Genomic DNA, 27120 nt, shown 5'->3' on the forward strand with positions numbered 1-27120 from the left:
CATTCACAAGTGATAGGCTAATATTGTCACCCATCAGCCTATTCTTGATTTAATCTCGTCTTTACATATACTAAATAATATATGTGTGAAATTTGTTTTGATTTAGAATGGACCATTATCATGCACCTGTCTCAAAACAGGGGCAGCGGGAAAAAATACATGTAATCTATGCACTTAAATAGTGAATGGAGGACACTTTTCCTGTGGTTCATTTTCATGCCAGCCAGGTAGGCTATACTCCTGTTGTAAAGATAAACAATGTGCTTAATATTATTAAAGTTGATAAATAAATATAGTAGGTCTAGTCTATAGAAAGCTGATGGGATCCTACTCTTTTTAGTAGAGGCCACATCACTCTGTTTTCTCGCACAATTGCATAGCCTATAGAAATGTTGCGCAACATGAGCTCATGGGCTCTCATTAAGTGTTTGTTTAGATTTGATGACATTTGCATTGATGTCAGAGTGATTAGAGGGACAATAGAGTGCTGAGTACCAGGCAGTTAGCAAGTTTGGTAGGCTACTAATGCCCATCAGCAGCATCAGAGCTAGGAGAAGCCTAATTACCGTGACTAAATGGTCACGTGGAATTTGACTGCCTTCATGACTCGTGACCGCCGGTGTGGCGGTAATACGGTCACTGCAACAGCACTAGGCTGAACCCTAACTTCCACTTAAGTCAGATTTTAATTTAGTCATGCATTGATGTCAATGGTAGAATTAAGTAGATGTTAGAATTCAGCCCCATGGATAGTTGTGTGATTACATACCACTATTTAACTTGTGGATGTTAGGATTCAGCCCCATAGATAGTTGTGCGATTAGAATCCCTGTCGGAGCTGAGAGGGAAATGTAGCTACTAGCTAGTAGACAGGAGTGAGTGTGGTGCAGTAGTGTATTGTGTGGTAGGTAGCCCCTCGCAAGATCACACAGAACTGGCAGAGTTGTGTTGCTGAATCACTAACAGTCTACTTCCTCTGAAAAGGTAGCCTACACTACCAAGTGTCTCACACACACATGCATAGCCACACACACACACACCTACCTGGGAATCCCCCCTGTACCATCTCAGCACATTACGGCACTCAGGAAAGTACACGCACGCACACAGCATAAACAAGGAGCTACATGGATAAACACTCAGCCTCTCTTGTTGGACACTGCTGTTAGAATAGGAGAACACACAGACACACACACACTACAGCCCTCAGCATCTAGTCAACATGCATCTTCGCTCTCACACTGACAAACGACAGGGTGCTAGACCAGTGTGTGTGTGTTTTGCCTTGCACCAACTTCTAGACGCCTCTGCCATGTGTATTTTATTGACTTTCCTGTGCAATGACAGAATCAATCAAGAAAAGAGGCTATACTACAGTGAGGGAAAAAATAATTTGATCCCCTGCTGATTTTGTACGTTTGCCCACTGACAAAGAAATGATCAGGCTATAATTTTAATGGTAGGTTTATTTGAACAGTGAGAGACAGAATAACAACAACAAAAAATCCAGAAAAACGCATGTAAAATTTTTTATAAATTGATTTGCATTTTAATGAGGGAAATAAGTATTTGACCCCCTCTCAATCGGAAAGATTTCTGGCTCCCAGGTGTCTTTTATACAGGTAATGAGCTCAGTTTGTTACCTGTATAAAAGACACCTGTCCACAGAAGCAATCAATCAATCAGATTCCAAACTCTCCAACATGGCCAAGACCAAAGAGCTCTCCAAGGATATCAGGGACAAGATTGTAGACCTACACAAGGCTGGAATGGGCTACAAGACCATCGCCAAGCAGCTTGGTGAGAAGGTGACAACAGTTGGTGCGATTATTCGCAAATGGAAGAAACACTAAATAACTGTCAATCTCCCTCTGCCTGGGGCTCCATGCAAGATCTCACCACGTGGAGTTGCAATGATCATGAGAACTGTGAGGAATCAGCCCAGAACTACACGGGAGGATCTTGTCAATGATCTCAAGGCAGCTGGGACCATAGTCACCAAGAAAACAATTGGTAACACACTACGCCGTGAAGGACTGAAATCCTGCAGCGCCCGCAAGGTCCCCCTGCTCAAGAAAGCACATATACAGGGCCGTCTGAAGTTTGCCAATGAACATCTGAATGATTCAGAGGAGAACTGGGTGAAAGCGTTGTGGTCAGATGAGACCAAAATGGAGCTCTTTGGCATCAACTCAACTTGCCGTGTTTGGAGGAGGAGGAATGCTGCCTATGACCTCAAGAACACCATCCCCACCATCAAACATGGAGGTGGAAACATTAAGCTTTGGGGGTGTTTTTCTGCTAAGGGGACAGGACAACTTTACCGCATCAAAGGGACGATGGACGGGGCCATGTACCGTCAAATCTTGGGTGAGAACCTCCTTCCCTCAGCCAGGGCATTGAACATGGGTCGTGGATGGGTATTCCAGCATGACAATGACCCAAAACACACGGCCAAGGCAACAAAGGAGTGGCTCAAGAAGAAGCACATTAAGGTCCTGGAGTGGAGGGAGCTGTGGAGGGAGCTGAAGGTTCGAGTTGCCAAACGTCAGCCTCGAAACCTTAATGACTTGGAGAAGATCTGCAAAGAGGAGTGGAACAAAATCCCTCCTGAGATGTGTGCAAACCTGGTGGCCAACTACAAGAAACGTCTGACCTCTGTGACTGACAACAAGGGTTTTGCCACCAAGTACTAAGTCATGTTTTGCAGAGGGGTCAAATACTTATTTCCCTCATTAAAATGCAAATCAATTTCAAAAATTTTTTACATGCGTTTTTCTGGATTTTTTTGTTGTTATTCTGTCTCTCACTGTTCAAATAAACCTACCATTAATATTATAGACTGATCATGTCTTTGTCAGTGGGCAAACGTACAAAATCAGCAGGGGATCAAATACTTTTTTCCCTCACTGTATAGCAATACACATTTTCCTCCTGCACATTGGGGACACATTGTTCGTTTCCTTTAGTCTCACTGGTTTACAATGAGCCACTGCAAACATGACCAGATACATGTGACACACACGTACACACACCAATTCCGATAGCACCCAGATGCTGATACACTTACAGGGATTATGTTAAAGTACACACACAGCAGTGGTGAAAAGTACTTAAGTAAAAATACTTTAAAGTACTACTTAAGTAGTTTTTTGGGGTATCTGTACTTTACTATTTCTATTTTTGACAACTTTTACTTCACTACATTCCTAAAGAAAATGATGTAGTTTTTACTCCATACATTTTCCCTGACAACCAAAAAGTACTCGTTACATTTTGAATGCTTGAAAGGATAGAAAAGGATCCAATTCACACACTTATCAAGAGAACAACCCTGGTCATCCCTACTGCCTCTGATCTGGCAGACTCACTAAACACAAATGATTCATTTGTAAATGATGTCGGAGTGCGCCCCTGGCTATCCGTAAATTAAAAATATATATATTTAAAAAATGTGCCGTCGGATATTATTCATACTTTTGATACTTAAGTATATTTTAGCAATTACATTTACTTTTGATACTTAAGTATATTTAAAACCAAATACTTTTAGACTTTTACTGAAGTAGTATTTTGCTGGGTGACTTTCACCTTTACTTGAGTCATTTTCTATTAAGGTATCTTTACTTTTACTCAAACACACCATGACAGAAAAGATCCAATGTCTTATTTATTACAGTATAGGTGGGCTATTTGTCGCTCTTCTGACTTCTCCAATGTCTGAGCAAAGCCCTGTGGCTCTGAATTTCTCATATAGAATGCTGTACGTAATTTGCATTTGAGCAATGTGTATCACTTTGAGTGTGTGTACATACAGTTTGTGCGACAAGTGTGAGTCTTGGCTCTACATACATGCATAGTATGCATAAGTGTATAGTCGGTAGCCTATAGGTTACAGTAAGGCCCGAGGGGGTGTGGTATATGGCCAATATACCATAGCTAAGGGTTGTTCTTCGGGACGACAACGCAGAGTGCCTGAATACAGCCCTTAGCCGTGGTATATTGGCCATCCAAGGTGTCTTATTGCTATTATAAACTGGTTACCAACATTAATAGAACAGTAAATAAGTATTTTTGCATCATATCCGTGGTATATTGTCTGATATGTTTCAGCCAATCAGCATCCAGGACCCAAACTATGCTGGCTGGCTCCTCCATTATTCATCCAGCTAGCAGACATGGTGCCAGGCTGGGATAAATGCCAGCTCTGGCAGCTACACAAATCTCTCTCTTCCCCTCTCCTCCCTGTCTTCCATTGCCTGGCCACTAGTGAATAGTCTACCCTGCAATGTTCTTTCCAACCAGAACCGTGGCATTCATTTACTGTAACGCTGCATACATTGATTCAGAGTGCATGCACGCACGCATGCACGCACACACACACAAATGCACACACATCAGTTCAGCCCAAAATACTTTGGCATCTCAGAACCTGTAACTCAGGGACGTACATCATAAGAGAGAATGGATTGGGGATGTTTTGTGTGGTTCTTGGGTATCGGCCATTTTGTAGAATTTACAGAAATTTTACAATGATATTGGCGCTATAAGGAGGACTTTTAACAAGATGTATATGCCTATTTAAAGTGCCTGCTTGTCCCTGATAGCAATTAGCTAGCCAGCCAAACAAATTATTCATGCATAGAATAGCATGCATTATGCTAATGTAGGTTTTGTGTTCTAGTGATTATTGCATGATTACAGCTGACCACATTCATGAGAAATTCAGAAAATCTTTATTAGATCGACATAAAAACAAAAGAATGATGCCAGTTTCTGGATGTGTGTTTCTGGATGTGTCCCAAATGGCAACCTATATAATGTACTACTTTTGTCATGTTTATTAGGCACCAAATGGAAGAAACCAGATTGAAACGAGGGGGGCGCTAATGAATACACATGGGTCATATTCATTAGGGTCATATTAATATTCATTAGGGCATACCATAGCAAAACTTTGTGCAACCGAAACGCTCTCCGGCCAAGCTATGGAGTACCTCTAGGCCCAGATTTGACTACACTGGATGTTGAGTGCTGCCTCGTAGCCTATAGGGACACGTTTCTGTGTATTTCTTGCGATTACATCACAGCCTTCATTTAGAACCACTCCACGTACAGTAATATAATTGTTGCCGAACAGCCTCTCGTCTTAGTGGAGGATTTACTGTAAGTCTTCACTTCCACAATGACTTACCATCAGGCACACCTGGGTTCAAACACTATTCAAAATCATTTCAAATAGCTTTATCTGTGCTCGATTGTGCTTATCTGGCTTAACGGGCCAATAGCATAGTCACAAAATGGCAAACCCTTGGCTAGAGTAAGGCAGACTAGAGCAAATGCTCAAAGTATTTGAAAGTTTTCGAATAGTATTTGAACCCAGATCTGGAATCAGTATGCTGTGGCTGTTCGCCCCCAGCGCAGCCCTTCCATTCACCGCCCATGGTCCTGATCTGGGATAAGTGTTTAGCTAATGACCGTAGTCGGGCACACACACACACACACACAGATACGTTCCGCTCCATCGTTGTACCCGTCTCTACAATTCCATTTCAAAGCTTGAGCTAACATTTACGGAACTAAAGAAGCAATGATAGTAGCCGAGGCGACTACAATTTCACCCATCACATGCAAACAAATGTGTGTGTGTGTGTGTCGGGCAATAAAATTATAATTCAAGCAAGTCCTATAATGCAAATGTGTGTGTGTCGGGCAATAAAATGTGTGCGTGCGTATTTGTGCGTGCGGTGTGTGTGAGTGTCCACGCTCAGACAGACGTTAGTCACCCACTTTAATAGCTTAGCGGAGGTGAACCGTTGGAAAGTAAACACAGCAATGAGCTCACCTCCATTCCCTAAGAGATCCAGCTTCACTGACTTTCTTGGTTGTTGGGAAATCGATTTTGTTGGAGGAGGTGACTAGGGAAAACATAATAAGTATAGATTGGGTTTGTGTAGTGCCAGGGACTCAAAGCGCTTTGGCATTGTATGGGTGGTGGAACTCTAGCCTGGAATCCAACTATAATGCTCTGTTTCACCATTGTTTACCTTGCAGGAATCCAGGCTAGCTGAACTCCCGTCATTCACCACTAATGGAGGGTGAGCCTGAAGGGACCAGGGCAATAGAGTAGAGCCAGACAGAGACAGTTGGTTGACTTTCATTTAAAGGGATAGTTCAATCAAATGCTCAAATGACTTTCAAGACACAATAAATATTCAAGTTATGCTGTAGTTTAGGTGAACTATCCCTTTAAGGCCTATATACACACACACACCAAGGCAAAGTTTTCATTGCAAGTCATATGAGAAGATCCACTCACAAGACATCAACGTTTCAACATGTTTATGACTTGTGAATGGGTCGAGGGAAGAGAGGCGGAAGTACCCAACAACACAGTTTACAATTGGTGAGAGAGGTAACAACACAGTTTACGATTGGTCAAGAGAGCAAAGACTGACCTTTGGCCTCCTCCAGCTCCTCATCCTGCTCCTCTGTCAGCTGACTGGGGGGCCGGTAGGGCGGGGGGAGTCTCATCGGGGGAGGGGCGCCTCCTACTGCTACGATCTGCAGATGGGGGCAAAGACACCATACTTCTCAGAAACACCAAAGATATGACTCACAGGCGTGGGGCTAGGGCAGACAGGGGACAACTACTGCCCGCAGGCAAGATCCAGCCCGCCTTAATTAAAAGCGGCCTGCTGTGGATTTAGTTTATTTTTAAAGTAGCCAACTAAATGCGCAACTTAATTCATAGAACCGCGGTTATGGTTGTCAGGATCAAAGTTGTCTATCCCAGACAGAGTTTAAAGTAGCTTCCTTCCTCTCCTCACCTCCTTTCATTCATCTGCACCAATCAGAAGGAACCGTACAGGTGACTTGAATGTCTACCTTTCTGCTTGAAGAAGTGTTCACCCAAGATGAGAGGTGACCCTGTCCTTGAAAATGTCAAAGAGCAGCCTTGGAGAAAGAAAAGGAGGAGAAGAGAGAGGGCCTACGCCTCCAGGAGGGGTAGAAGATGTGAGGGAAATGAGAAGGAGGATGAATTGTGGTGTGTGTCTGTTTGAATCTGCAATTATGCTTGGTGCCCGACAGCACTCTAGTATCTCCCTATCGCACTAAAGTGTTTGGGAAATGTAACTCCGCAGTACATGTGCTGAAATGTGAAAGTGCTCCTTGTCTACATATGCAGACCTCTAAATGGGCTCTATTCCCTAAAACCACTCACTGGCAGTGCTGTGCATTTCCCCATCCATCTCATACACTTCCCTTATCCCACATTATCCAAAGGGAGATATATACTGTAGTCTACAGTTCAACTTGGGACACGAGTTGAAAACGTAATCATAGTATCTCAATGTAATTAAACGTCTCCCTCACTGGGTTTAACAGTCCTCCATCCTCCAGAGGTGGACGTGACACTAATAGAAACCAGATCTGGGTCTATTAAGCCAAATGATTAAGGTTTCAATTAATTGCAGACTGACAGTGTTGTAATCAAGCTAGGCTCACTAGGGCACTTTTAGAGTGATGAGACTTGATTGGCTCTCAATTGAGATCCATAATTTCCTGAAGCTGGGTCGCAGTGTCGAAATTCTCCTCCTCCTCTCTCTCGCTCCCTCCTCTCGACCACTGTCTCACGCTATGTCTCTTTCTCAGATAAACTTTATTAGCATGAATGACAAGGCCGCTGCTGCTAAAGCCAAGTGAGATAATGACATCAACAAATAAATAATAGTCATTAGAGAAATGGGTCTCACACACACGACAGAGTTTAGGATTTCTATTTATCTATGTCCTGGTAACATAAAGGGACAGACAACTAAATGGAAATAAAACATTTTATAAGTTAGTGTTATATAATTCAAATAAATAAAACGTATTTCGTAAGTTATAACCAAGCCTGTGACTTTTCCATCAGCAGAAAATGTTCTCAGAAAGTGGGGGCTGCTTACCGGCATGACTCTCCTCTTTGCCTTGTGTTTGTTGTAACTGGGCGCCGTTAGCGAGACAGACTGGAAAGAGAAAGACACATGCATACATAGGTGCGCGCGCACACACACACGCACGCACAGACACAAAGATAGAGCGTCAAACGCCATTCATGCTTAGATAACAGACACCAAGCACCAGCCCGAAATAACAAACCAACTACAAGAAATTCTACAAGAAAATATAACCGACAAGCGAAAAAGCAGAGAAAACTTGGTGTGACCACCACCAAACACCACCAATTCTCTTAGGCAAAGAGGGGGCATGTGTATCTCTGGAGAGATGCACAAAATGAGCTGCCTATCCAAAAGACAACCACTTGAGCATCAGATGGATATAGAAGTATATATTTGGATTGTGCTCCTGTGTGTGTGCGTGCGTACCTATGTGGGTGCACACAGACGTGTGTGTGTGTGTGTGTGTGTGTGTGTGTGGGTGTGGTGTGTTTACCCGCGGCGTGGCAGTGAGGCTCTGGACGATGAACACCACGGGACTAGGAGCTGCCTTGATGGCCTGGACCGCGTCCTCATGACTGGCATTCTGGAGGTCCACACCTGATACCTGACACACACACACACACACACACACACACGGACAGACAGACACAGAGACACAGGTGGGGAAAGAGAGGTGGAGAAAGAGAGAGAGAGGGGGAAAGAGGGAGAGAGGGGGAAAGACAGAGATAACAGAGAAATAAAAGGGAAAGCATGAGAAAGAGGGGTGAGAAAGGAGAGAGATAGGAAATAGATGGAAAGAGGAAGGGGACAGAAAAAGAAAAGAAATGGGCGAGAGAGAGAGAACAAGACAGAGAGAGAGAGGGCATACAACAAAGGTCACCGATCTGTCTGGAATCGTTGTAACGTTGCATTTGCATTTCTGTAGCATTGACACGGTGTAGTGTTCCTCTATCTTTGCTACAGTGTTGAATTAGCATTACTGTAGCATTCCTGTAGCATTACTGTAGCATTGCTTTAGCGTTGTGCTAGTGTTCTCCTCCTCACCTGCAGTATCTTGTCTCCGGTCTTGAGCGCGCAAGTGCGTCCCGCGGGGCTCTCCGGCAGTACCTGTTTATTTAATTAATTCATTAATTTTTTCAACAAAACATAAAAGGAGACAAGTTACAATAAATATCTGCATCAATATAGAGATGTAAAGCTACATTCTGGGATAAAATAAAAATAAGGGTTTTGTTATACAGCTTCACAAATCACAGACTGTAGCTTTAGCCTTAAAAGAGGAGGGAGGAAGAGAGGAGGGGAGAATGGCGTCACCTGTTTGATGAAGATGCCCTTGAGCTCCTCTCCATTCTTCAGTCTCTTGATGACGCTGTGCCCGCCCACAATGCTTATGCCAAGGGACTCGCCCTCTTCCTGCCACACCTCCACTCTGGAAGCACGTGGGCACATGCCAGGGTAAGTACACAAACACGCAAAGGCAAGCAGACACACACACAGAAACACACAAAGCCTGGGATCTCTATTACTCAGGCGATCTTGCCTACATCCATTTTGTACAAAAAGGAAAGCTCATTAATGTGTTCGAGTCAGGTGGCAAGAATTCTCCCTGGATGAGACGTGCACGGTACACACACACACACACACACACAGAGGTACCCTACTAGAGAGACCTTGAGTTTGACTTCTCTTTTAACTGTGAAAGAAATCACATACTATCTTCAATAAATAAGTTGTAATATTTTGTTTGTAGAATTGTGTGTGAGGGCGTGTCTAAATAGATAGCATCACCAGCCAAACTACCTATGACTTATCCTATTTAAATGGAGGATTTGAGTAGATCATCTTTAGTGTTCGTCCATTTTGATGAATTGCTAGCCTATTGTCTATTTGATTCTTATTAGAAGACTAAACTACCAGGGCAGTTAACCTAATCCAAAGCAATGAAGGGAATCAGCTCAGACAAGGTAGCTTATTTGACAAAGATATCATATCGGCTGTTAGAGCTATTTTGGGTAATGCTTTACTTGCCATCCAGCGTCATAACACATTATGACACGGTCAAAACCATGTCATAACAGCTGACATAACTTGTCATAACCTGTTATAATATGGTCAGAACACTGTCATATATTTAGACCTGTTGTGACATATATTGCGTTATTTTATGGCTGGTCAAAACCCCCAAAACCTACCACACAAGGCAAAACATTCCATTACACCATAGCCTACGTGTCAACAGTATGTTTATATATGTTATATACACTACCGTTCAAAAATGTGGGGTCACTTAGAAATGTCCTTGTTTTTGAAAGAAAAGCAATTATTTTGTCCATTAAAATAACATCAAATTGATCAGAAATACAGTGTAGACATTGTTAATGTTGTAAATGGCTATTGTAGCTCAGTTGGTAGAGCATGGCGCTTGCAACGCCAGGGTTGTGGGTTCGTTTCTCACGGGGGGCCAGTATGAAAATGTATGCACTCTCTAACTGTAAGTCGCTCTGGATAAGAGAGTCTGCTAAATGACTAAAATGTAAAATGTAGCTGGAAACGGCAGATTTTTAATGGAATATCTACATAGGCGTACAGAGGCCCATTACCATTATTACCTTTTGCATTTATGTTAGCACAGCTGAAAATTGTTGTGCTGATTAAATAAGCAATAAAACTGGCCTTCTTGAGACTAGTTGAGTATCTGGAGCATCAGCAATTGTGGGTTCGATTACAGGCTCAAAATGGCCAGAAACAAATAACTTTATTCTGAAACTCGTCACTCTATTCTTGTTCTGAGAAATTAAGGCTATTCCATGCGAGAAATTGCCAAGAAACTGAAGATCTCGTACAACGCTGTGTACTACTCCCTTCACAGAACAGCGCAAACTGGCTCTAACCAGAATAGAAAGAGGAGTGGGAGGCCCCGGTGCACAACTGAGCAAGAGGACAAATACATTAGTGTCTAGTTTGAGAAACAGATGCCTCACAGGTCCTCAACTGGCAGCTTCATTAAATAGTACCTGCAAAACACCAGTCTCAACGTCAACAGTGAAGAGGCGACTCCAGGATGCTGACCTTCTATGCAGAGTTGCAAAGAAAAAGCCATATCTCAGACTGGCCAATAAAAAATAAAAGATTAAGATGGCCAATTTGATGTTATTTTAATGGACAAAAAAATTGACATTTCTAAGTGACCCCAAGCTTTTGAACAGTAGTGTATGTATATATTTTTATTAACCATATTAAATTATTGCGCACACATTCATGTCAGACACAATGTACCTACCACAATGTACTGTTGCTGATGACTGGGATGAATGCAGGAGCAGATTTCAGGAGCAGGACAAGACACCCTCTTTGTGACTGATGACTGACATAAGGGCATGTACATGATAGGCCTATCTGGCTTATATGATTATGAAGGTCATAATGTTTCTTGACAGTGTCAAAGTGTATTTTCTAAGTCCAAGTAAAGTGACACTGGATGGTCATAATGCTTCTTGACAGTCATCAAGTTCACTTTCTTAGTCCAAGTAAAGTGGCACAGGATGGTCATAATGCTTCATGACAGTGTCATAGTCTATTTTCTAAAAGTTATTTAAAATATGATGAAAACAACACTCTTATGTATGTGTCATAACCAGCCATAAAATAACGCAATATATGTCACAACAGGTCTAAATATATGGGTCATGATAGTGTTGACCATATTATAACAGGTTATGACAAGTTGTCAGCTGTTATGACATATGACATGGTTATGATCGTGAAATAGTGTGTTATGACACTGGGTGTCAAGTAAAGTGTTACCTTATTTTGTATATAAGAAAAGCAATTGTATAGAACATATTTGAGTTGATTTATTGTTGAATTAGAATTGTATGGAAAATGCTTATTATGTATAGACATTTTGGAAACGGTTATTATAGTCTTTATTTGTGTGGAATATCCCTTTATTTGCTATTATGACACCTGGTGGCCAATTGCTGATTTACTTGTAGAGTAGTATACAAGTAGCCTCACGATCTCTCTCAATACTGACCACCATTAATTGGATATTTGAGTGATATAAAATAAAAGTTAACTATACCTGACAAGTTTGAGTGATTTAGGATAATTTCCCATCCTTTGTGGGCTCTGTCTGTCAAGCAACAGGAGGACGCATTTGCCGATGTACTGTTAGTTTACAATGTTTACTTTGCAAGCTACCGGTAGAAACCTTGTACAGTTGGCTAATCAGTGGTAGACCTAATATCCTTTTTTCTCCAACCAGCGTAGGCCTACCTTGCAAAGTTAGCTAACGTTATCCCCTTTTCAACAATGTTTTTAACAATGTTTAATCACGATTGCTGCGGTCAGACATGACAGGCTAGATTGCTTGATGAACTATGTCAAATTGGCTAGCTAGCTAAGAACAGATCAGGTCAATATGGCTATACAATTCATATAAGGAAATCAGTAAATTTAAATAAATTCATTAGGCCCTAATCTATGGATATCATATGACTGGGCAGGGGCGCAGCCATGGGTGAGCCTGGGAAGGCATAGTCCCACCCACTGGAGAGCAAGGCCCAGCCAATCAGAACGAGTTTTTCCCCACAAAAGGGCTTTATTACAGACAGCTTCATCAGCTGTCCGGGTGGCTGGTCTCAGACAATCCCGCAGGTGAAGAAGCAGGATGTGGAGGTCCAGGGCTGGCGTGGTTACACGTGGTCTGCGATTGTGACGCCGGTTGGATGTACTGCCAATTTCTCTAAAACGACGATGGAGGCGGCTTATGGTGAACATTCCTGCAGTCAGCATGCCAATTGCACGCTCCCTCAAAACCTGCAACATCTGTGGCATTGTGTTGTATGACAGAACTGCACATTTTAGAGTGGCCTTTTATTGTCCCCAGATCTTTTATTTGAGCTCATGAAACATGGGACCAACACTTTACATGTTGCGTTTATATTTTTGTTCAGTATATTAGTGGTGATGACAGTAGTCCGACTGACAACTTTACCAGGATGAGGACTTGCCGATCTCAAGCTCTTTCCAAAAGCTAAATTACATTGTTTGCTTAGCTAGCTAGCTACATGCCATATGCCAAATGGATAGGCTACCATCACGTATCTGAAAATAACTGATCAATTGATGTTTACTGATCATGAAAAGCATGCAGTTACTTGCTGTATAACTCTGATAGAGCTAAATGTGCACAATTGTTTTGCATGGAATAATCAGATATTTGCAGTTCTGACTATGCTCTTCAAGAGGTGGGGTGGCAGGTAGCTTAGTGGTTAAGAGCGTTGTGCCAGTAACCGAAAGGTCGCTGGTTCTAATCCCCGAGCTGACTAGGTGAAAAATCTGTCGATGTGCCCTTGAGCAAGGCACTTAACCCTAATTGCTCCTGTAAGTCGCTCTGGATAAGAGCGTCTGCTAAATGACTAAAATGTAAAAATGTGATGATATCACAACCAAATAGTTAACATTTATTTAACAATCCCTTGAAAACGGCACGTAGTTGTCAATGACTTTAGCAGAGCTGGCCCCCCAGCAGCCAAATCGAACGCTCTGCACCGTATTGTGACGTTTTATTGATAATGACCTATATGTGCTTCTGATTTTATTTGATCATGGACTACTCCAAGAAATAAGGCACAAGAGGCCGTGCTATATTTTGAATATAGCCACAGGTAATTGGCCTTGTTCATCAACTCATTTACCTGTGACTATATTCATGATATAGGACAGCCTCGCATGCTATATCATTTGGCCCATAGACTTGTCCGTAACTTGCAAAGAGAGGTGGGTGGAGCTACCGCCCTGCTTCCGCTCCTCGTTTTCGTATCTTTTACTCCCCTGTGAACTTAATCGAGCATCTGACGCAATTACAGAAGGTTTTAGTTGTGGGTTTCCAAGATTATGCAGGCAGAAACTGCAAACTAGCTGCATTTTAGTTCAAGTTATTTAATTTTTTTACTAACATTTACTTGGATATATCCATAATAATGACACTGCCGCAGGATTTCGTCTGGCTCCAAAAAGGTTGATGTCTCGTCCGGACACAGTTCATTCTAAACGGCTGAGAGGAGATGGTCATAGCTGTGCCAATATTGGTGAATATAGCACGGTTTCGAATGCTGCACATCCAATCAGCACTCACGATCCAAACTACTCATTTTAGTGAACTGTTACACCTCTGTTAAAGATAATCTACTTAAGTTCTCATTAAAAATAATCTGTAATAACACACACACAGTAGAGCACTTACCTGCGTGGTGGGCCCCAGTGGCTGAACGCAGGGGTTTCCTCTCCCTCTCCTTCCTCCCTCTCTGGTAGATCACTAAGAGCACACAGAAAATGTTCTTGACCACTAACTGTATTGTCCCTGTATGTTCTATTTTACTGTATTAACACACCGTCTGCTTCCTGCTGACCAATACAAGGTTTCTAAACCTCAAATGGCATACATTACATAGAATAAAGGTTAAATAAAAACCAGAGGGTTGATGATGAATGCAGAATGTGTATGAAATGAATTGAATGTGGCTCTACAGATGTGTTGTGTTCTCCTACCTGTGTCCTCCTCCAGCACCCTGGGACCTCCTCTTCCTCCTCTCTGTGTCAACCAAACGCACCGAGCTAAAGGAGAACAAATAAACCATTAGGTATATCAATCAATCAATTTATTGTTCCAGAAATTTGTAGTTTAGTACAATATATTGTTATTTTACACTTTTACCGTATGTGTATGTAGCGCGTTAGGATATGGGAAATTCAATGCTAAAGGAATTATGCTGCCACTCGGATTTTTCATACAAAAAGGTTGATGTCTCGTCCAGACACAGTTCATTCTAAACGGCTGAGGGGAGATGGTCATAGCTGTGCCAATATTGGTGAATATAGCACAGCTTCGAATGCTGCACGTCCAATCAGCACTCACGATCCAAACTACTCATTGAAGCCCTTTATCTACTTCCCTAGAGTCAGATTAACTTGTGCATATAATTTATGTCTCTGCGTCCAGTATGAAGGAAGTTAGAGGAAGTTTTTCGTGCCAATGCTAACTAGCATGCTAGCAGATATCATAGACTTCTAGCCATTGCGCTAACGCTAGTTAACAACGTCCTTCAAACTGCACGCAGAGACATAAAAATGGTATCCACATAAAGTTAATCTGACTCTGGCGAAGTAGAAAAGGGGCCTCATTGCCAAAATCCAGAAGTATCCCTTTAAAATGTATACCAAACAAAAAACATTGATTTCAAAGTTTAACAAAACACATAATTCTATGCACAAGGACTACTTTTAACATTTTCCACAGAAAAGTTTACAAAAACACATTTACAGGAAGAACTGTGCAGATACAAAGTGGAATTGCCCATATGACATAGCAACCGGTTTATACAGTAGCACTGGAAATAACAGCCTCATGTTTGAATAGGCTTTAGGGGTGCTGTGTCATTTTAGCGTTAGCTAGCGCTAGGTCGGCTGTACCTGCACCAAACGGCGGTATTTTTCATCCTATAGCTTGGCCTCAATCTTCTTTTTAAATAGTGAGCCATCATGTTTTCAGCAATTTTATTTCCATGACTGATCGAAACTCACTTTCTCATGTGCTCGTCTTTCTGCAGCAGACATACTGAGCAATATGTATTGAACATCAAATCGCAGTATCGAATTGCATTTAGAATTGTGAGAATCGCAATACATATTGTATCGGCACCTACGTATGATGATAATATCGTATCGTGAGGTCCCTAGCAATTCCCAGCCCTAAAGAGAGAGCCGATAAAATTATTTGATATTCATCTCAAGCGGCAAGAGATGCAGTCGAAAACCCGATTGTGAGTATGAATGAGGCTGTTAGGGATGTGCGGAGAAGTCAAACGTCCTTTGCGCTACTTTTGGTTTAATAGAAATCGGACGGGAGGAGAAAAATGAAAAGGGGAATTGCTCAAGACCACGATATCAGCTTCGTACTTGATCCTGCGCTGTGAAATTGGTCTCAGTGGGATTTGAAAGGGCTTGAGAATGCTTGCTGAGATCTAACCACAATTGTATCCTTTTTTTATGCAGTGTTAAAAACCTCTTGTGATGTGTCGGGCCAAAGCTGTAATACTGGGGAGTTTGCACCTAAAAGGTGGAACAAATTCATAAGTAAAGGTTCAGAAGTATGAATGTGTGTGTGAGATTTGGAAGAGCTGTACAGCTGAATGCAAATTTGGCATCCCCGAATTTTCCTATCCCAGCATATCCCAATCCTGGTCCTGGGGACCCAAAGGGGTGCACATTTAACAGTTAGCTACTGGGTTTCTGGGTATCTGTTTTTTTTTTTTCGGTCTTATTGTCCTCAGTACTATCTAGTTTATTTATCTATTTCTTTCTTTCTATGTTCTTTTTTTTCTTTACCATTTGTTTTGTTTTGTTAGGGACAACACCGCCTTTTGGGATGGAGGATGCTTTTGCGGGAGAGATATTAGAAGTAAATTGGAGGTTTACATAGTCAGTTGCAGCTACAGAATGTTTAGCAGCGCATATATTATTGTACAGCTACAGTGCATTCGGAAAGTATTCAGACCCCTTGACTTTATCCACATTTTGTTCCGTTACAGCCGTAGACTAAAATTGATTAAATTGTTTTTTTCCTTCATCAATCTACACACAATAGTTTTTTTTTTTTTTATAGAAAAAACAGAAATATCCCATTTACATAAGTTTTCAGACCCTTTACTCAGTACTTTGTTGAAGCACCTTTGGCAGCGATTACAGCCTTGAGTCTTCTTGGGTATGACGCTCCAAGCTTGGCACACCAGTATTTGGGGAGTTTCTCCCATTCTTCTTTGCAGATCCTCTCAAGCTCTGGCAGGTTGGATGGGGAGCATCGCTACACAGCTATTTACAGGTCTCTCCAGAGATGTTCGAAAGGGTTCAAGTCCGGGCTCTGGCTGGCCCACTCAAGGACATTGAGACTTGTCCCGAAGCCACTCCTGCATTGTCTTGGCTGTGTGCTTAGGGTCGTAGTCCTGTTGGAAGGTGAAACTTCGCCCCAGTCTGAGGTCCTGAGCAGGTTTTCATCAAGGATCGCTCTGTACTTTGATCTGTTCATCTTTCCCTCGATCCTGACTAGTCTCCCAGTCCCTGCCGCTGAAAAACATCCCCACAGCATGCTGCTGCCACCACCATGCTTCCCCATAGGGATGGTATTGGCCAGGTGATGAGTGGTGCCTGGTTTCCTCCAGACGTGACACTTGGTGTTCAGGCTAAAGAGTTCAATCTTGGTTTCATCAGACCAGAGGATATGTTTCTCATGGTCTGAGTGTCCTTTAGGTGCCTTTTGGCAAACTCCAAGTGGGCTGTCATGTGCCTTTTACTGAGGAGTGGCTTCTGTCTGGAAGGTTCTCCCATCTCAATAGAGGAACTCTGGAGTTCTGTCAGAGTGACCATCTGGTTCTTGGTCACCTCCCTGACCAAGGACCTTCTCCCCCGATTGCTCAGTTTGGCCGGGCGGCCAGCCCTTGGAAGAGTCTTGGTGGTTCCAAACCTCTTCCATTTAAGAATGATGGAGGCCACTGTGTTCTTGGGGACCTTCAATGCTGTTTGGTACTCTTCCCCAGTTCTGTGCCTCGACACAATCCTGTCTCGGAACTCTAGGACAATTCCTTCAACCTCATGGCTTGGGTTTTTCTTCTGACATGCACTGTCAACTGTGGGACCTTACATAGACAGGTGTATGCCTTTCCAAATCATGTCCAATCAATTGAATTTACCACAGGTGGACTCTAATCAAATTATAGAAACATCTCAAAGGGATGCACCAGAGCTCAATTTTCGAGTCTCATCGCAAAGGGTCTGAATACTTATGTAAATAAGGTTTCTCTTTTTGTTTTTTTATAAATTTGCAAACATTTCTAAAAACCTGTTTTTGCTTTGTCCTTATGGGGTGTTGTGTGTAGATTGATGAGGGGAAAAAACTATTTAATCAATTTTAGAATAAGGCTGTAACTTAACATGTGGAAAAAGTCAAGGGGTCTGAATACTTTCCCGAAAGCACTGTACATGGATGACAGGCGATGATTGTGGTAGTATTGGTAAATATGGATACATTCAGGGTGTCTAGCAGCTTGATCATCATGGTACTTCTTGGTAGTACATTTACAGGCATATATTACAGTAAGTATATTTGAAACTTGTAACATTATGTTAAGTGGTGAAATAAGTATACAGTGAGGGAAAAAAAGTATTTGATCCCCTGCTGATTTTGTATGTTTGCCCACTGACAAAGAAATTATCAGTCTATAATTTTAATGGCAGGTTTATTTGAACTGTGAGAGACAGAATAACAACAAAAGAAATCCAGAAAAACGCATGTCAAAAATGTTATAAATTGATTTGCTACTCCTTCAAGAGTTTTTCGTAATTTTTTATATTTTCTACATTGTAGAATAATAGTGAAGACATCAAAACTATTAAATAACACATATGGATTCATGTAGTAACCAAAAAAGTGTTAAACAAATCATATAGCCACCATTTGCCTTGATGACAGCTTTGCACACTCCTGGCATTCTCTCAACCAGCTTCACCTGGAAAGCTTTTCCAACAGTCTTGAAGGAGTTCCCACATATGCTGAGCACTTCTTGGCTACTTTTCCTTCACTCTGCGGTCCAATTCATCCCAAACCATCTCAATTGGGTTGAGGTCAGGTGACTGTGGAGGCCAGGTAATCTGATGCAGCTCTCCTTCTTGGTCAAATAGCGCTTACACAGCCTGGAGGTGTGTTGGGTCATTGTCCTGTTGAAAAACAAATGATAGTCCCACTAAGCGCAAACCAGATAGGATGGCGTATCGCTGCAGAATGCTGTGGTAGCCATGCTGGTCAAGTGTGCCTTCAATTCTAAATAAATCACAGACAGTGTTAACAGCAAAGCACCCCCACACCATCACACCTCCTCCTCCATGCTTCACGGTGGGAACCACACATGCGGAGATCATCCGTTCATCTACTCTGTGTCTCACAAAGACACGGCGGTTGGAACCAAAAATCTCAAATTTGGATTCAGACCAAAGGAAAGATTTCCACCGGTCTAATGTCCATTGCTCGTGTTTCTTGGCCAAAGCAAGTCTCTTCTTACTATTGGTGTACTTTTGCAGTGGTTTCTTTGCAGCAATTCGACCATGAAGGCCTGATTCACGAAGTCTCCTCTGAACAGTTTATGTTGAGATGTGTCTGTTACTTGAACTCTGTGAAGCATTTATTTGGGCTTCAATCTGAGGTGCAGTTAACTCTAATGAACGTATCCCTCTGCAGCAGAAATAACTCTGGGTCTTCCTATCCTGTGGTGGTCCTCATGAGATCCAGTTTCATCATAGCACTTGATGGTTTTCGCGACTGCACTTGAAGAAACTTTCAAAGTTCTTGACATTTTCCGTATTGACTGACCTTCATGTCTTAAAGTAATGTCTTAAAGTCTTTGCTTATTTGAGCTGTTCTTGACATAATATGGACTTGGTCTTTTACCAAATAGGGCGATCTTCTGTATACCACCCCTACCTTGTCACAACACAACTGACTGGCTCAAACGCATTAAGAAGGAAAGAAATTCCACAAATTAACTTTTAAGATGGCACACCTCTTAATTGAAATGCATTCCAGGTGAGTACCTCATGAAGCTGGTTGAGAGAATGCCAAGAGTGTGCAAAGCTGTCATCAAGGCAAAGGGTGGCTACTTTGAATAATCTCAAATATAACATATATTTTGATTTGTTTAACACTTTTTGGTTACTACATGATTCCATGTGTTATTTAATAGTTTGGATGTCTTCACTATTATTCTACAATGTAGAAAATTGTAAAAATAAAGAAAAACCCTGGAATGAGTCTCCAAACTTTTGACTGGTACTGTATATCAAATTACTTTATTCTTGCTATGTAACTACTGTTAAAAAATGAATACAAATTCCATGTATATAAAATGTGTCTAGAATGTACAAAAGAAAAAGCTGTAAAAACAAAGTTTATTTTTGTCCTCCGGAGAGGTGGATGACCCCCCCCAACCCCCACTAAAAAAGAAGAGAAAAAGTTAGCTAACGTTCCACTCCTTGCCCCATCCTGGACTGGAACCAGTGACCTTCTGAACACATTGACAACCAGCACCAACAAAGCATTGTTACCAGTCACTCCACAAAAACAAGTGAAACAACTACTTCAAGGTCTCAGAGCAGGTGACGTCACAGATTGACCGCTACTAGCGCGCACCGCTAACTAATTTAGCTAGCCATTTCACATCGGCTACACACATGTGTGTTTGCCCTAGCACTATCATCAAGCCTTTGATTATTTGAATCCCGTGTAGGAAACCATCTCCTATTCTGTATTCCTCTCTTGATCATGGTTCAGATGCATGCATGCATGTATGTATGACTGACTCAACCAGTATCACTGGGGTCACTGCCTGCCATATCACCCTCTCACCAGCAGAGGGGGTGCTAAGCCCACTAGAGAGCCAGGATCTGTAAATCAATTTATCAGTAGGGGAAATGAAAGGAAATGAAAGCCATTACCTCAAAGATAAATGTAATTGCATGTAACTCTTACTCAACCCATTAAAGACTAAATATGACGTCAATGAACACTCAAGAAGGCAGTTTAAAGATAAAAGCGTCTGCTAAATGGCATATATTATTATGAAATGCAATTGATATAATATATATATATATATATTTTTTTTTTTTGTCATTTAGCAGACGCTCTTATCCAGAGCGACTTACAGGAGCAATTAGGGTTAAGTGCCTTGCTCAAGGGCACATCGACACACTTTTCACCTAGTAGGCTCGGGGATTAGAACAAGCGACCTTTCGGTTACTGGCATAACGCTCTTAGCCACTAAGCTACAGTGGGGAAAAAAAGTATTTAGTCAGCCACCAATTGTGCAAGTTCTCCCACTTAAAAAGATGAGAGAGGCCTGTAATTTTCATCATAGGTACACGTCAACTATGACAGACAAAATGAGAAAGAAAAATCCAAAAAATCACATTGTAGGATTTTTAATGAATTTATTTGCAAATTATGGTGGAAAATAAGTTTTTGGTCACCTACAAACAAGCAAGATTTCTGGCTCTCACAGACCTGTAACTTCTTCTTTAAGAGGCTCCTCTGTCCTCCACTCGTTACCTGTATTAATGGCACCTGTTTGAACTTGTTATCAGTATTAAAGACACCTGTCCACAACCTCAAACAGTCACACTCCAAACTCCACTATGGCCAAGACCAAAGAGCTGTCAAAGGACACCAGAAACAAAATTGTAGACCTGCACCAGGCTGGGAAGACTGAATCTGCAATAGGTAAGCAGCTTGGTTTGAAGAAATCAACTGTGGGAGCAATTATTAGGAAATGGAAGACATACAAGACCACTGATAATCTCCCTCGATCTGGGGCTCCACGCAAGATCTCACCCCAGTGGGGTCAAAATGATCACAAGAACGGTGAGCAAAAATCCCAGAACCACACGGGGGGACCTAGTGAATGACCTGCAGAGAGCTGGGACCAAAGTAACAAAGCCTACCATCAGTAACACACTACGCCGCCAGGGACTCAAATCCTGCAGTGCGAGATGTGTCCCCCTGCTTAAGCCAGTACATGTCCAGGCCCGTCTGAAGTTTGCTAGAGTGCATTTGGATGATCCAGAAGAGGATTGGGATAATGTCATATGGTCAGATGAAACCAAAATATAATATATTTTGGTAAAAACTCAACTCGTCGTGTTTGGAGGACAAAGAATGCTGAGTTGCATCCAAAGAACACCATACCTACTGTGAAGCATGGGGGTGGAAACATCATGCTTTGGGGCTGTTTTTCTGCAAAGGGACCAGAACGACTGATCCGTGTAAAGGAAAGAATGAATGGGGCCATGTATCGTGAGATTTTGAGTGAAAACCTCCTTCCATCAGCAAGGGCATTGAAGATGAAACGTGGCTGGGTCTTTCAGCATGACAATGATCCCAAACACACCGCCCGGGCAACGAAGGAGTGGCTTCGTAAGAAGCATTTCCAAGGTCCTGGATTGGCCTAGCCAGTCTCCAGATCTCAACCCCATAGAAAATCTTTGGAGGGAGTTGAAAGTCCGTGTTGCCCAGCGACAGCCCCAAAACATCACTGCTCTAGAGGAGATCTGCATGGAGGAATGGGCCAAAATACCAGCAACAGTGTGTGAAAACCTTGTGAAGACTTACAGAAAACGTTTGACCTGTGTCATTGCCAACAAAGGGTATATAACAAAGTATTGAGAAACTTTTGTTATTGACCAAATACTTATTTTCCACCATAATTTGCAAATAAATTCATAAAAAATCCTACAATGTGATTTTCTGGATTTTTTTTTCTCATTTTGTCTGTCATAGTTGACGTGTACCTATGATGAAAATTACAGGCCTCTCTCATCTTTTTAAGTGGGAGAACTTGCACAATTGGTGGCTGACTAAATACTTTTTTCCCCCACTGTACCTGCCACCCGTTATTACCTACCTGCCAATGATTATTTCCGGAATTTCTTTAAACACCCACAGTATTGGTTCAACTTTTCACCCATATTTTTGTAGAAATCAATTGTTGTGGGTAAATACGTGTCAGAATGTGTGTGTGTGTGTGTGTGTGTGTGAGTGAGTGAGTGAGTGAGTGAGTGAGTGAGTGAGTGAGTGAGTGAGTGAGTGAGTGGTGAGTGAGTGAGTGAGTGAGTGAGAGAAAGAAAGAGGGGTACTGACTCGGTGTCTGTGTCAGTCAGGGTGAGTTCTGATCCTCCGTTCCTGGAGTCCGAGTCTGCCTCACTGTCCCCACCCATCTCCACCCAGGAGTCCACAGACTGAACCAGAGAGAGGTGGTCAAGAAGGGCTCTGGGCTGCAGGTCTGGATTGGGCATCTTCTCCAATGTTCCATCTCCACCTTGTTCCATCTCCTCCACCTGCTATGAGGGCAACACAAAATGGTATCATCCTGTCCCCAGCCACACTAACCCCACCTTCACCCTAAATAATAATGGGACGCACTGTTATTTGTAGCAGTAGCAGAATTCTACACTAAAAATGAACATTTTATTTCGGATTATAATACTGATTAAATAGTAACAGTGGTCTTGAAGACTGTATGAGATGTTGAGCTGAGTCAGGTGTGTTACAGCTGAGCTGGAACTAAAGCCTGCACACACTGCTGCCCCCTGTTTGCCACAACTGATGTAGAGGTGGAAGCCAGACATCTCTCGACTGACTTGCCAGCGCACAATACAGTAGAGCACTCACCTTTTCTTGAGCTCCAGAGTGGACAGAGGCCGGCGGGACAGGACCTCTGTTGTCTCTCTCCCGCTCTCCCCATGATGGTGGGGGTTTTCTGGGGTAGGGGTCCACCACCTGCCCCTCCCTATCCTCCACCTCCACTCCTTCTTCCTCTTCTCCCTCCTCTTCATCCACGGCCATCTCCCTCTCCTCTCCCATGGGGCTGGGGTTCAAGGTGGGGGTGGGGTTAAGGCTCCTAGTGGTCAAGGTGGGGGTGGGGTTAAGGGTCAAGGCAGGGGTCAAAGGTGAGGTGTAGCGAGGGACGCTACCGTCCAGGATCAGCTCGGGTTCGTCCTCTTCCTGTCTAAGATCCTCTGGGAGGATGGAGCCATCACCAAAGCCCTGGACACACACACACACACACACGTGTCAATATCCAAAGACAATGTTCGCAAGAGGGAAAGCATGCGGGTTTGAGGTTTTTCAAAAGAGTAACATGATACAGGTTAACAGTGTGATTTCACTTCAACTGCAAAGGATTGAATTGGCCCAGTATTTTAGGAGAAATAGAAAGGTAAAAGTGGTGCTAAGTGGTTACAAAAGATGCTTCAAGAACAACCTGTCTGACCAACCACTGCATAGATATACAGTGAGGGAAAAACGTATTTGATCCCCTGCTGATTTTGTACGTTTGCCCACTGACAAAGACATGATCAGTCTATAATTTTAATGGTAGGTTTATTTGAACAGTGAGAGACAGAATAACAACAACAAAATCCAGAAAAACGCATGTCAAACATGTTATAAATTGATTTGCATTTTAATGAGGGAAATAAGTATTTGACCCCTCTGCAAAACATGACTTAGTACTTGGTGGCAAAACACTTGTTGGCAATCACAGAGGTCAGACGTTTCTTGTAGTTGACCACCAGGTTTGCACACATCTCAGGAGGGATTTTGTCCCACTCCTCTTTGCAGATCTTCTCCAAGTCATCAAGGTTTCGAGGCTGACGTTTGGCAACTCAAACCTTCAGCTCCCTCCACAGATTTTCTATGGGATTAAGGTCTGGAGACTGGCTAGGCCACTCCAGGACCTTAATGTGCTTCTTCTTGAGCCACTCCTTTGTTGCCTAGGCCGTGTGTTTTGGGTCATTGTCATGCTGGAAAACCCATCCACGACCCATTTTCAATGCCCTGGCTGAGGGAAGGAGGTTCTCACCCAAGATTTGATGGTACATGGCCCCGTCCATCGTCCCTTTGATGCGGTGAAGTTGTCTTGTCCCCTTAGCAGAAAAACACCCCCAAAGCATAATGTTTCCACCTCCATGTTTGACAGTGGGGATAGTGTTCTTGGGGTCATAGGCAGCATTCCTCCTCCTCCAAACACGGAGTTGAGTTGATGCCAAAGAGCTCAATTTTGGTCTCATCTGACCACAACACTTTCACCCAGCTCTCCTCTGAATCATTCAGATGTTCATTGGCAAACTTCAGACGGGCCTGTATATGTGCTTTCTTGAGCAGGGGGACCTTGCGGGCGCTGCAGGATTTCAGTCCTTCACGGCTTAGTGTGTTACCAATTGTTTTCTTGGTGACTATGGTCTCAGCTGCCTTGAGATCATTGACAAGATCCTCCCGTGTAGTTCTGGGCTGATTCCTCACCGTTCTCATGATCATTGTAACTCCACGAGGTAAGATCTTGCATGGAGCCCCAGGCCGAGGGAGATTGACAGTTATTCTGTGTTTCTTCCATTTGCGAATAATCGCACCAACTGTTGTCACCTTCTCACCAAGCTGCTTGGCGATGGTCTTGTAGCCCATTCCAGCCTTGTGTAGGTCTACAATCTTGCCCCTGACATCCTTGGAGAGCTCTTTGGTCTTGGCCATGGTGGAGAGTTTCTGTGGACAGGTGTCTTTTATACAGGTAACAAGCTGAGATTAGGAGCACTCCCTTTAAGAGTGTGCTCCTAATCTCAGCTCGTTACCTGTATAAAAGACACCTGGGAGCCAGAAATCTTTCTGATTGAGAGGGGGTCAAATACTTATTTCCCTCATTAAAATTCAAATAAATTTATAACATTTTTGACATGCGTTTTTCTGGATTTTGTTGTTGTTATTCTGTCTCTCACTGTTCAAATAAACCTACCATTAAAATTATAGACTGATCATTTCTTTGTCAGTGGGCAAACGTACAAAATCAGCAGGGGATCAAATCCTTTTTTCCCCTCACTGTACACACACCGAATACACATCCAACATCACTCAGGTCAGTGGAGACCTCTGTTGTCAAAAGACTACCTGACGGTTTTATCACTGCGATCAGAACATTCTGATGTGCACACACACATCCCCAATATTAGTGGTAGCCTAGCAAAGCTTAGCCAGGGGTACTTAAAGTCCACCCCCCCACCCCCTGTAGGCCCCCCAGGCAATTTACAGTGAGAAATGTGCAGAGTCTAAAATCTTAATGGCACAATTAGTCTCATTTCTGGTGGATTTACGGCCGCCACTGACTCGTGCACATCATTTCCTTAAATTCAAGGCTAATATGAGAGAGAAAGAGAGGGGGAGAAATAAAGATGAGGGGGACAATACATCACTTCTGTCTTTACCTTTAGAGGGCTTGAGTCCTCCCTCACCCCACCCCTATTAGTGGTGCCTTCTAGGTAGTATTAATTCTAGTACACCGTAGAAAAACGTTTTGCAACGTAATACGAAAATAAGCATTTCTTATATGACAAGTTCACGTTGTCCCTCCCAGTTTCAGTCCATTTCCTTCGGTTTGTTATCTAGTAGGGGTGTAACGATCCATCTACTACATCGATGTATCGATTTATATTCCTATGATCCAACTACATCGATCTGTGCTCGGCGAGTTGGCCTTTTGGACAACACATATCGATCTAACATCGTTTTAAAATGTAATAAATCGATTGTATCGATACTAGGAAATAACCCATTGGATTTAAGCACGTCAGACTTTATATGGATGTTTTTTCTTAGCACTTTTAATGATAAAGGCTTTAAACATTCCTCGATTCAGTCTGCTTATCCGTGACGTCATCGCGCCAGCAGCAGCGCAAAGGCGCCAAGACAACAAAGCATAGCATGGCGGATGACAGAGGAGAAGCCGACGAGCGAGAAATTATCAAGCCACCATTGCGGTCCTTACAAGAAACAGGAATCTAGGAAACTTCACCTGCACTGTCCAGTATCCAGGTATTTATTTCAGTCACACTGGTTGAATTTTTGGCTAAAAGGTTACTGAATCGATTTCAAGTCACTGAATCGTTTCGGATCGTATCGTTCTAAATGAACCAATATCGTCCTTGAATCGTATCGACAACCACGAATCGTGATACAAATCGAATCGTTGTTAAAAAGAATCGTTACACCCCTATTATCTAGTGATTATAACCCTGATATTAGAGCTTTGAGCGTAATGTTTAAAAAAAAGTGCTATATTTTAAACATACTACGGCGGTGCTATTACAGTACCTTGGAAACAGGCAGGAGTGAGTGTGTAAGCGAGAGGGACACACTCTCCTCTCGGTCCTTGCTCTGTCCCTCTGTCCTCTGGAGCTCCAGGTCACCATGTCCCCTCTCCTCTGCTCCTTCCATCTAGAAGGACACACAAACACAGGTGGCACCATTCACACACTGTCAGAATTTCCTATAAGAGTACACACACTCAATATACTGTAGTTACAGCACAACTATAAGGTAAGATTTAGATATTCAAGGCTGGATTCTTAAAAAATACAAGTAAATTCTATCACAAGTCAATAGTGTCAAGAATTTGTGGCATCAAGCACCAAAACCAAGTTAAAAAAGAAAACAAAAAGTAAAGCAAAAATAAACTTGAAAAGAAAAGAAAAAAATGGTATTTAATGTGCATTATCCCTGTCAAATAAATCTACTTAAGTCAAGTCC

General features: G+C 42.5%; 1 protein-coding gene across 7 annotated transcripts in view; it reads right to left on the reverse strand.

Moving 5' to 3' along the window:
* The window catches only part of LOC121533722 (inaD-like protein), a 169409-nt gene that overhangs the window by 84045 nt on the left and 58244 nt on the right, over window positions 1–27120 (reverse strand). For 6 of the 7 annotated variants that reach the window (XM_045205328.1, XM_041839901.2, XM_041839902.2 and 3 more), the window contains 10 exons: window positions 26686–26808; window positions 23218–23592; window positions 22687–22886; window positions 14502–14567; window positions 14197–14268; window positions 9261–9375; window positions 8991–9053; window positions 8440–8550; window positions 7953–8012; window positions 6459–6564 (listed from right to left, as the gene is read on the reverse strand). In XM_045205328.1, the coding sequence (XP_045061263.1) occupies window positions 6459–6564; window positions 7953–8012; window positions 8440–8550; window positions 8991–9053; window positions 9261–9375; window positions 14197–14268; window positions 14502–14567; window positions 22687–22886; window positions 23218–23592; window positions 26686–26808 (1291 nt within the window). The remainder of the gene's footprint in view (window positions 1–6458; window positions 6565–7952; window positions 8013–8439; window positions 8551–8990; window positions 9054–9260; window positions 9376–14196; window positions 14269–14501; window positions 14568–22686; window positions 22887–23217; window positions 23593–26685; window positions 26809–27120) is intronic. The other variant, XM_045205327.1, reaches the window with a different exon arrangement.

The sequence above is a fragment of the Coregonus clupeaformis genome, chromosome 20 (genome assembly GCF_020615455.1).
Source record: "Coregonus clupeaformis isolate EN_2021a chromosome 20, ASM2061545v1, whole genome shotgun sequence".
NCBI lineage: Eukaryota > Metazoa > Chordata > Actinopteri > Salmoniformes > Salmonidae > Coregonus > Coregonus clupeaformis.